General features: G+C 33.6%; 1 protein-coding gene across 5 annotated transcripts in view; it reads right to left on the bottom strand.

The window, feature by feature from the left end:
* The window catches only part of Ehbp1 (Eps15 homology domain containing protein-binding protein 1), a 255,700-nt gene that overhangs the window by 180,418 nt on the left and 62,708 nt on the right, over positions 1-12,574 (bottom strand). For all 5 annotated transcript variants that reach the window (XM_085809696.1, XM_085809695.1, XM_085809697.1 and 2 more), the window contains 3 exons: positions 11,419-12,393; positions 10,466-10,588; positions 7,880-8,102 (listed from right to left, as the gene is read on the bottom strand). In XM_085809696.1, coding sequence (XP_085665822.1) covers positions 7,880-8,102; positions 10,466-10,588; positions 11,419-12,393 — 1,321 coding nt within the window. The remainder of the gene's footprint in view (positions 1-7,879; positions 8,103-10,465; positions 10,589-11,418; positions 12,394-12,574) is intronic.

The following is a 12,574-nucleotide window of genomic DNA, read 5'->3' as shown; positions in this document are numbered from 1 at the left end:
TAGTCCAAAATTATTGTAGATGAAGAATATTCTTTTAGTCAAACATTCAACATAGATGACAGAGATTTATTTTGGAAAACAATGTCTAATCATGCATTTTCATCGAAAAAAGAGTCAGTTGCCCCATGGACATAAAACTTCCCAAAACCAAATGACATTTCTTCTCTGTGGAAAGTTAGCTGATGATTTAAAACTGAAGCCAGTGCTAGCTTAGCAAGCGGAAAATCCCAGAACACTAATGAATTGCTTCCAGTCACTTGCAAATCAAATAAAAATGCCTGGGTTATTGCACTAATATTTAAAGACAAGTTCACTTCTCATTTTGTGCTGACAGTTAAGCAATATTGTAAAAATAAACACTGGAAATTTAAATCAATATTAATCTTAGAAAATGCTCAAGGATACCCAAAATATCAGCAGAATTTATACCTGGAAATAAATGTTTCATTTCTTCCTCCCAACACTACCTGCCTCATACAGCTCATAATAATGTCTATTATTATGGCCATTAAGGCAACTGATGGGTATAGACAAAAATCGGGAAAATGGGCAAACATTAAGAGATTTTTGGATATGTGGAAGATAATAAGGAATATTGGAGATTCGCGAACTCATAAAAGGTTCCTGCAAACAATTATGCTCATAAATAATGAGTGAATTTTACAAATTTTGAAGAAACACCAAAAATTTTAACAGATGAACTATTTCGCCTAATGAATGAACTAAACTAGTATATCAACAATTAAGATATTGACTAAATCTCCCTCAGTGCCTTTGTCAAATGAATCCTTATTGTGCAACAATTGAGCAACAATGAAATATACAATGAAAGTGAGGAAGAAGAAACTAATAAAAACGTCCACACTTTAACAATTAAAAATAAGAATGAGCCTTCACGCAGCTTGACAATTTTTTTACTATCATGCAAGAATGAGATCTCAATAGAGAAAGTATATCTCAAGTATGTAGGGGGACTGAGAAAGACACATCATGTCACAGAAATCTTTGTCAAAAAAAGGGGAAAAAAGTCATATTCAACTAATGCTGACAAGTGTATAAAGAATATACCTGAAAGCACTTAAACATGCCTTGTTAACTTCATTATGTATACATATTGATAAATAAATACTTTTAAACACAGTTTCTGGTGTATATTTGTTTTTTACATTCCTCTACTTTCAAACAATTCAACATTCACACAACTTTCAGGAACCAATTATGTGTGAAAGTCGAGGGCCACCTGCATTTACTTCTTGTGGACTGCTACTCATTGCTACCTCTACAAGATATTGGCTACATTATAACTCTAGCAACTCTGTGTGAAGCTACAACACTAGCTGGATTGGACAGAAAGAAAGCATAAAACTATTCAACTCATCAATCATGACAGTGTCAGAACCTTACTACTTGAAAGTGCAGCTCTACCTAGGAAAGCAGCAGCATCATACAGAACACCAGAGAGAAACTACTGGCCTGGCTACAACCTTTCAAGAATTGCGTCGGATCTCCTGGAGATCCTTGAAATAGGTGCAGCCCCCGCAGTCCCCTCTGGGCTTTATGAGCTTGAGAAGAAAAAGAACGCTCACACTAAACAGAAGCAACAAAAACTTTGCTCCCGGGCACCACTCTGGTTGCAATGTAAAAATTTATCAGTTCAGTTTACTCTGTCAGTCCCCCAACAGAGTACCAAATGAAAGCAAAACGACAAGAAAAGCCTCATATCTCACCATGTTGTGACACCACAGCCAAGACAGTACCATATGGTCCTTGCCAAGCCCAAACCATCCCCCAAATGAACATAGGGTCTAGTACTGTGAAGACTCATTATATACTCCCATAGCCGAGGATGCCAAAGTACAGATCTTAAACAGTAGCTTCACAACGGTTTACCAGTGTCGACTCCTTGGAAGTGGAAGTCGCATCATACAAATGTCGCCAAATGGTTAAGTTTGGCGACTTTTGGAAATTTCTCGCCAAATTTAGTGAAAAAATTAGTCACCTAAGCCATTACCAGCTTGGCGATATCTCACCAATTTAGCAAGATAGCCATTTACCTTAATGTTAATTAGAATTGCCCTGTAATCTTATTCTTTCAGGAGAGCTTTGACTCTACAGATTTTCATGTTACAATATACAACAGATACTACAATTTTAAACATTACTTCATTAAAATTATTTACATATATATATACACAAATTCATAACACTGCTTCCTTCCCAATGATTGCACGTCCCGGGCAGTACAATCCCTGGACAGGAAGCCATATTTACACTAAAGAAAAATCAATGCAATAACAATAATTTCAATAAATAACATAAATAAATGCATGAATTTACAGATTTGTAAACAAACAGGACCATGGTCTTAGTTTACTATTTACTTATATACACTATGGGGACTACATACTTATGGCCTTAGTAAAGAGTTAGCCTATCGTTGTGAATGACTTTAGGCTTAGAATTTGATGGCTTACAGATCCTAACTATGTTTAGGACTGTGTAAGGACCTTCCCAGGGCGACTGTAGTTCAGGAGAAAATCTTTTTCATCAAACAGGATTCAATAACTGCAACTTGATGTTTCTGTTGAACTGATATCCTGTTGGATCGTGTCTTCACCTTCTCTGTCGCCAAGTTGACTCACTCTCGTGCACTGTTCATCAGTTCAAACCGTGCTTCACGACCTCCTCAGGTGATAAAGGTGCATCCGGAGGGCGACCAAATTACAGATCACAAAGCAGACGAAGGTCATGACCAAAGAGCATCTGGGATGGGGAATAGCTGGTAGTTTCGTGGCCAATAAGAGAAGAGGTAACTTCTGGTCCCAGTTCTGTTGGTTTCTGGAAACCATCATCAAGAGGTTATTAAGGAAGGTTATTATCTACCATGCCATCTGACTAGGAATGTAAAAGCATCATTTTGGTTTTCTCAATGGCAAGCAGCTTGCAGAGTTCTTTAATTACAACCGAGATGAAATCCCTTCCTTGATCAGAATGCAACTGAAGAAGCCCTCAATACCTGGAAATCTATTACTGTGTCATTACTTCTGCTACTGTGACAGCCTCTTGATCAGAAATAGGACAGACTTCAGGCCATTTGGTGAAGTAATCAATTGCAACGAGGATGTATTTGTTGCCATTAGCAGTTTGTGATAGAGATTCCAGAATGTCAAAGGCAATGCGTTCAAAAGGGGATCCTACGTTGTAATGTTGCAGCTTACCTCGGCTACGTTTCTTCTATCCTTTCCAATCTACACAAGCATCACATGATTGGCATCACTTTTGCAACTCAGCCCTTGCAGTACTTCAGTAGAAGTGCTCTTGAGCTCTACGTAAAGTTTTCATTATTCCGAAGGGAGCTTCCTCTCGGGCTCTTATGTAGTTCTTTAAGCATGTCCAAGATCTGGGATCTTGAAGGTATCTGCTGCCATAGGAATGCTTTTTTATCATTCAATTCAAACTTCTGTTACATCATGCCATTTTGAATGTGGAGCCAGTGCCAGACAGCCCAATATCGTTTTGTCCTAGAACTATAGATCAAAATGTCCTGCCAGGTAGGTTTCCTATTTCAAGATTCTATTACATCAATCATGGGTTTAATGTCATCGTCTTAAAATTGGTCTTTCCTGACTTTGGCACTCCATAGTTCTGAGTCCGATGTTGAAGTTGCAATTTGATGTGCAAACAGATTAGCTAGCTCGTATTTTGCTTCGAGAGTGAAAAAATATTGGCAGTTTTCTGGACAGGGCCTCCTGGATAAGGCATCGGCGTTTCAATGTAATAATCCTTTTTTTATGGCAGATAATTATGTCATATTCCTTGACTCTATGTATAAATCTGGCTATATGGCCTTCAAGATTCATGAAATTTAATAGCCAGGTCAATGATGAATGATCTGTATGGAAGAGGAATTTTCTGCCATAGAGGTAATGGTGGAAATGTGAAATTGTAGAGTAATGTGTAAAGGTAATGGTGAAAATGGCTTCAACTATGGTGAGCAAACTTTTTTGGAGTGACATAAAAATTCCTCTCCAGTTTAGACAGACATTTTTCGAATATGCTACAACAGGTTCTTGACCGTTTATTTCTTGAATCAAAAGTGCACAACATTCTCTATGCTCGCATTCATGCTAAGAATAAATGGTTTAAGACACAATAACACGCCTAATAAATACTAAATAAATGGTTTCTTGAGCTGAGGCTACATCAGGATTGTCACAGATGCTAAAGCAGCCTTCAGGTTGTTAAGAAGAAGAGAAAGATATCTGATATCAAAAGTAGAAAATGTATTTCCTTATCATTATGGCATTTGTTATTTAAACGAGCCTTCTCTATAAGTTAACTGTGCTAAAGCAGCAACTCTACTCAGAGTTCTTGTCAAACAGTGACCAAAAGATCAGCAGTCCTAACCACAGTCATTTTTAGTCCACCTGACATGAGAAGAGCTTTGAATAATATAGCTGCTTTGTCATACGCCATTAATATGAAAGCTGTTGGCACAATTTAACAAATGAAAACTATAAAATAACAACATACTACCACAGATAGTTCAGACAGATTTTTCACTGTTTCTTCTGAAAATACCAAATCCAATCTAATACCAAATCCATCATACTCTTATTCTAAAACAGTCTATTTTGTATTAATACCACTAATACATCTTTCACTTTGTCATGAGCTTTTTCTAAACTTTTAGCCATTAATATACCTGCCAAATTTGAAAGAAAAAAAATCGGAATTTTTTTTTAAAAAAACAACTTAGAATGGAATGAAAATAACATTTTACAGAAAAAGAAGAGAAGAAGTTTTACAGAAGTCAGGAGAAAGCTTGAATATATTGAAAAAAAAATTACAGGAGAAAACAGTTAAAAAATTTGATGAACAAAATTGCTATAACACAATTACAGAAGCGTTTCTGCTTTTGCTAAGAAGTAATTTAGAAAATCTGTTATTTTGTTTGAAATTTCAGAATAAAGATATTCAAAAATTATCAGCATTCGTTGGCAGAAAATCACAGATTTGGGTGTTGATTACTACCCACACTAAAGGTACTGCTTTCATTGTGTTTTTTTTTTTTTTTCTAACTTTATTAAGAATGTTTTTTGGTGGAAAACTACCATTACAACCAGATATATTGTTCACACATTGACCCAAGAATCATTTGCATTATTTTACATTAGCAATATCAGTTTCAGTTCAATCACATTCTTGATACTTGTGTCTTATCATATAACTTTTGCTTTACATTCTGCAGTTAAATTGAACATGTTATATTTAGAGGCTGCTGACTCCAAATTAATCCTTATAATTAGAACTCTGCTTCTTTAAATAACTTTAATGCACATTTTTAATTTGAAAATAATCTTTATTTAAGCTCTTAGCAACCATAAACAATTAATTCATTAGAACAACAAAATTGAATAATCTTTTCATTGTCATTCCAAAAACAACAACAAAAAAATAAATAAATAAATAAATAAATAAATAAATAAATAAATTAAAAAAAAATTATATTAATCATTATTTAAAATTTCTGTACAACAGTGCTGTGCTCTTATAACTAATCTCACACTTGTCTGATAAAATCAAACAAAGCCCATGAATGTTATCCTGGCAAAGCGTGCAAGACTGCATCTGTCACTGGCATGAGCCTTCAGCACTATATAAGTGGCAATACAACTTTGCCTAGTTCCACCCAAATTTTGAAGAACACACAGAGGAGTGATTCCAATGTTCTCCCATCTCTCTTCCCCTACCACTAAACAACTTAAGAAAGAGGACTACCAGTTTGTCATATGTTCTGAATGCTCCTATGCCACTCAGACACTATACATTTACAAAGATTCATGCTTTCTCCACGATTCAAACCTGGTCCTTCTCTGTGGCGGTCAGTATCACAAAGCACTATACTCTAAGAATGGCCAGGAAACTATTGGTTTAACTTTTGAGACTTTATTATAGCATTTTCTGTACTGGTGTTAAGATTTTTAATGTGCTTTTCTATAGCTTCTTCGTTAGGAATAGAGCCTGTTTTTCAGAGTTCATTAAGTAGATCTGTGAACTAATCTTGACTTATATTAAGCAATTTGTTTTTCTTAATCTTGTAGTAATCTGTAAAGCATAAAAGACCTGAGTAAATGGTCTGAATTTAGGTCACAGTCAATTTTTAGATGGGATGAATAATGAATACTTTTAGGTACTTTTCAGTTTTACTAGCAACCAGTGACTAATCACCCACAATGATATAGTAAACACAAAACCAAGTAACAAGATTTCCGAAATTAGTTTGCTCATAAGCAATCATTTTTTCAATTTCAAAATTATGAAAATGTTCAGTTTACCAGTGAAAATGAAGCTATTGCATTCTTCCACAAAAACAGTTCCCTGCCACTTAGTGCCAAACATAAACTTTAGCATAAAATCTAACTAGATGGCAGCAACGTTAATGATATGTAAAGCTTTAAGGGAAAAAAGTATTAAAAAGAATGTATCATATATCATAATAATATGTATAATGGTTAATGAGCACAGTGCCACATTTGATCAGTTCTCTGACATTTTAATAGATGAAAACAGACCACTGTGTACATGGAAAGAAGTGTTCTCCCCATGTACACAGTGATCTGTATTCACTTTAAACATCTGAGAATTGCAAATTTGGCATCATCTGCAGCTACTGTATTGTGCTCGTAAAACACTACACAGCTATTCACGAGGTGATATAAACAAGCTACCACATTTGGCAAATGCTGCCCCATAAACAGAAAAGAAGTAAAAATTTAACTGAACTACACATTCTACAATTCCAGACCTGATTTCTCACAATTTAGTCTCTTGCTATAATTGCACTGTAGAGAAAGTTATATACAGCCCATATCTTGTCATGGGAATCTATTTTGAAAAATATTATAAAATAATAGGTACAAAGTGATGCATTTTGCAATGATCCACAACCTCTCATATAGGACATGAAATAACACATACTTGCCTGAAACATTCACAGCTATACATTGTCAAATGTAAAGGATATGAGTTACAATGTCATTGTCTGTAAAGCACATTGCTAAGTGACATGCACACTGCAAGATAACAACTGGCACTTGAACAGTATGACACACTGCATAGACATATTTAACAGCTAATAAGAAGGGTTTTAGACTAATAAGTTTAATATTTAATTAGGTAAATGGCTTGAAATTCTCACATTGTGGTACGAATATTAGTGATGGAGGTAAGATATCCCAGTACCCAGCATAGAGCATGATTTTAAGATGCATTGACAAGCAATTTGTTTAAGGTTATCTACTCATCAGGGAAAAAAAAAATAGCAGCCATTGCCGATCAATACAAGAGCACACCAAATAAAGTGCAGCTAATTGTCATGGCACTTGAGAAAGGAAATAAAATGTAATGTAAAGTGGTCCAAAATCATCAACATGTATGCACCAAATTTCAGAAGGTATGCAGCATGGGAGTTGTTGATGATAACATATATGAAGCTTTCCAGATACTTTACATTTGAAAACCTATAAATGTAAATATTGAGTATATACATCACTTTATATGCAGCAGTTATTTTGCCACCCTCTGCAAAATGTCACATTTAGTTAGTTATTAATGCCAAGTTATTTTCATCTTATGCTCAATGATTCCCAAAAGTTTCACGGAGATTCTCATTGATCAGGCCTTGTTAACAGATTTTCAAACTGAATTGCTGTGGATGACAGACATATTTCAATTAAAAGGTTTTCATAGAACAGACGAATGATGATGCAAGTACTAAAACTGTTAAATAAATTAAAATACATACAACATTTAATATTTAGTTCACATCATCATTCTCTTTTTGATTAACCTAGTAAAATAATTTTAAACCTCTTACCTTTAATGGGGAAACTTTCAGAAGAACGAGAATTCCTCAAATTCACACTTTTGAGAGATTCAGGAACCTGATCTACATATGTAGCAGCATTTTGCACTTCACCACCAGAGAGACCTGAAGACTGAAGATAAAAGCCATCTAGGTCTGGTTTTAAACCCCTCCGTGTTTCAGCAATTAACTTTTTGGCTTTTTCTCTAAGCATCATCTGTCTTTCAAGGTCTTTCTAAAAAGACATATGAATACTACCTTTAATGAGATGAAATAAGCATTCAGCAATTTTGTCTTACATCAGAATTGTATAGAACAAAATACTTAACTTGAACAAAAATCTCATACAATATGAAAACTTCAAAATAAAATGCCTAAAAACACAATATAGCCAAAAATCACCAGATGCTCTGAATTTCACACATTTTCTTGAATTTCAAGAGAAGTGCATGAAATGTTCTCTAACTACAGCCATGTGAACAACATAATTGAACTCACATTTTCCACTGAAAATTCAGTCATGAGCACGTTTAAGAAACCAACAGCAAAATGATTAAGGGGAAAAAATTTTTTGATCATTCCATATCATAAAAACCAAGAAATGAACACGACCCAAGAAAGAGCAAGAAATAATTAAATTATTGTAAATCTTTCACGAAATATTTAACATGCTACGTAAAATGACACATATTTTTAAAAAAAAGGTATAAATATTTCTTTTAGAATTCCTTTTCTTTTTTTTTCTTTTTTTTTTTTTTGGCATGTTTTTGTTTATAAATTAGTTTTCAATTGAACTGCCCAAAACTTACAGAAAAAACAACAATGTTCAACAGAATTTTTGAACTGAAATTTGAATTGAAAATGGTGAATATTTGATGAGATATAAGCATTTGAGGAGAAAAATTTTACATCTGCAAATAATTGCACATCTCCAAAATTTATCAACATTTTAATTTTCAAGAAAGCATGTTTTCATATTTCCTGAAAGGTAATCAAGGCATATGATTGCAAGACAATAGCGATTGAGCACGACAATACACCAAAACACCACACTCATTGCATTTTTCGACAAATGTAATCTCTTGGTGGTTACGAACATTACAGTTGACATGAGAGTACGTCCCAGTGTGCTAGAACCATGATGAATAGCATATCAATGCAAAATATCCATTCAATATTGTGACAACATATGCTTCAGAGATATTACAGAAGGTGTTCACAGTTTTTGTAATGATTTTGATTTTCTCCATTAATTTAAATACTAATTTTAAAATATAAATGTGACTAGCATCAAATTTGGGTAAGATTTAATTATCGCCTACAGCATTAAAATACTCTTTCCTTTAAAATGTCTCAGAATAATAAACAATGGATTGAATGCTACATTTTTGCACTGTCCGAAGAGCAATACTGTTATTCAGTTCTAAAAAAAGATATGAAAAGCATATGCATCCCACCCAAGTCCCCTGATGTGTCTCCTATGGATTACTCTTCATCTGGACTCTTAAAACAAGCTCTTTATAAGTGGTATCACAAAACATAGGAGGAACTCTGAAAGATTGTAAAACTGGAGTGGAATAAAATCAACCTTGATGTTTTTAGAAAAGGACTTTTATCTTGGAAATTAAGATGTAATATTATAGTTCAACAAAAGAGCTATCAGATTTAATATATTAGGAAATAAAATTCCAAGATTTATTTATATATAAATCCATGCAAAATAGTTTAAAAATGTGTGATCACCCTCTGTAAGCAGTTTCTACTGGTCAAGACAATGAGTAAAGGTTTGATGAGGTAATCCAACATAATGCTGGCCCAAATATTTACTGCAAATGGCTTTTTGCTGCACAACTTTGCGTTGCATGGGAGTTCGCACATAAGCGTTACTAAAGATTCCTTCCCTCATGAAGCATGATTCATCGGTGAATTACATACAAGGAGGGAAAGGTGAATCTACACCACACTGTTACAGAAATTATGGAGCGAATGCAATCTGGTGTGCATAACAATTTGTTTTAAATACCATAGTAATGCATATGATTTAAATGTATTTCATTTTCTCTCAGAATCCTCCAAATTTAAGTGGAAATCCTTGACTTTGTGTGCTATAGCTTGCAATCTGAAATACATGATGGAACACAGTCTCCTTAAAGTTCAGAGTCTGTCTGTCACCTACTCCTTTCAACTCTCTGAAATGAACCTGTTTCAACTAACCTCTGATGCATGGGTAAAGTCCACTGGATAATATTCCTCATACAATCGCTGTGCGGCTAGCTGGTTACATGCCACAACACTATATACCAGATACGAATCAGCTAACTGTGTTTTCATATAATTACCTTTTCTATTTATTTCTGCATCTATGTGTAAAATGAAACTTCCTTGCAAGAATACACAGACAAATGCCATTTACCCTGGCAGGAAAGCATTTCTAACACTACAATCCTATGTCATTCCAAGTTGTCTCTGTGCACTCTACCCCTTCAACTGTTGTAACTCTGGTACTGAGACACCTTGTAATGTGTATGTACATAAGAATACATACATATATTTATTTATTCATTATAGTTATAGATTACAAAGTAATTAATCACTAACTTGACTAGAACTGTTTGTTAAACCATTCTTGTCTTTATACTGTGGATTAAAAAGTTCTCTGCGTGTCATCTCTAACAGCTGATGAGCCTTCTCCTTTAGAATTTCTTCACGTGTAGGAGGACCCTAAAAAACATTCAGTGAACAAAATATAAAGATATAATAACGTGATTTTGTTTTAAGAAACTTGGGATTAGTGACAAAATATAATACAAATTTCACTGAAAATTAAAAAACAATATAAAATGCAAAATACTCATTAAAATTTAAATTATGTCTCATTAAGTTATGCTACAAAACTAGTATTAATATTCAAAGATGCAATTTGGCTTCTGCCTAAATACAATCACATGCAATTAGTTTTGCATTCCCACCTGAAGTACATGTTTGATACTTAATGCTGCAGAAATATTTCAAAGGATCATTACCAAATTTTAATTTTGCATTGATAAATATATACAGTTTTTAAACTACTGTTAAACAATTTCAAAATCTTCACTAGGATCATTATAGAGGTCACCTATACTTATTCTCCCCCATTTCCTAGTATATTCCTAAACTTACTAGAAAATACAGATGACACTATTTAGAAAGCATGGATAAACTGGCTTTTTTCAGGAGTTATCTAAAGTTAGTCTCGCTTCTCAAGATACCATAAATGATAACTGAGTTAATTATATGGCTATTAAATATCTTAGAGAATTCACATCTGAAACTTTGTAAAAAAATGTAACAAATCCTAGCATTTAAAATAACATGACCAAAAGTTTCTTGGCAAAACTATTCCAGGGTTAATGTTCATTTTATTAAATTCATACTAAAAAATATTTTCAGTGCTATTCACAGTGCAACGTCAAATTATTAGTCTTTGTTTTTCCCATACTATTTCAATACTATTACATATGTTATGATAAAATGAATATCATTTTATATAAATATATAAACTATACTAATACCTTTATCTTTTCATTGATATTATCTTGTGATGAAGATGAGCTTTTTGTCACTCGCGTAGGAGACAAATCAAGAAGCCCTGGCACTTCAATATCTGAAAGATCTACAGTTAATAAGCTAACGGTATTTTCTGGATCAACTATTTCATCTGCAATTATTGGAGGCACTCCGTGGTGACAATACAAAGAGTCAGCATATTTTTTATTTTCATTAGCAGATCTACATATTTCATCACAATTTTTCTTCACGGGTGTTGATGAGCTCAGTGGCAAAGAACTCTGTGTTTTCAGGAGTTCTTCCTCTTCTTCACTATCAGAATCAAAGGGATTCATTAACTGCTTCCTTGTCATCAGCTTCGGGCGCTGTTTCTCAGCACTGACTAGAAGAGAACATTTTGTATTATCTTCTGTTTTGTGTGAAACAAAATTTAAAGTTTGTGAATTATCATCCAAATTACATTTGGGTTGATGCAAATCTTTCTTAACATCACTAGACTGAGCAAGTTTTGATTTCCTGTGATATAATAACTTAGAAAATGAACGCTCAACATTCCCCTTTTTATTTTGAGCATTATTGGGGAACAAAACTTTACTTCTTTGATTTTCAGAATTAAGGCACTCAAGATCAATAAGATTTACAGGTTTTACTTTGTTACTAAAGTTGCTAATTAGGTTCGCTGATATCACTGTATTATGCTGTTCATTTTCTTCATTAATTGCTTCAATAATATTTTTAGCAGAACCGTCTATTACATCTGAATTATGATTTTTAATATCTGCTTCAGTAGCAAAGTCACAGATAGTTTTATTTGGATCTTCAGGAGATAATTTTAAGTTAACTGGCTTTTGCCCACAGAAAAAAGCTTTCAGTTGATACAGATATGTCATAACAGCCAATTTGTCTGGAACAGCTAGAATCACCATATCAGTATGTTCAATAACTTTTGGAACACCAAGACTCTCTGCTGTATCAAAAGCCTGAAAAGAAAAAAACAATTACATAACAGTAAAGGAATTTAAATTTATGCCATAAATGCTTTATTTCAGAAATTCACACTTTTCACAGTGAAAACAAAAATTATGATACCTCTTTGCATGAAGATGAATTAGACTAGAAATATTTCAAAATTTTTACCCCATTTTATGCAAAAAGAGAACA

The sequence above is a fragment of the Stegodyphus dumicola genome, chromosome X2, assembly GCF_044657685.1.
Source record: "Stegodyphus dumicola isolate Sdum_Otavi_A_Nest chromosome X2, ASM4465768v1".
Classification (NCBI taxonomy): domain Eukaryota; kingdom Metazoa; phylum Arthropoda; class Arachnida; order Araneae; family Eresidae; genus Stegodyphus; species Stegodyphus dumicola.
Note: the sequence above shows the minus strand (reverse complement) of the source record. Positions and strands in the feature narration are given on the sequence as shown.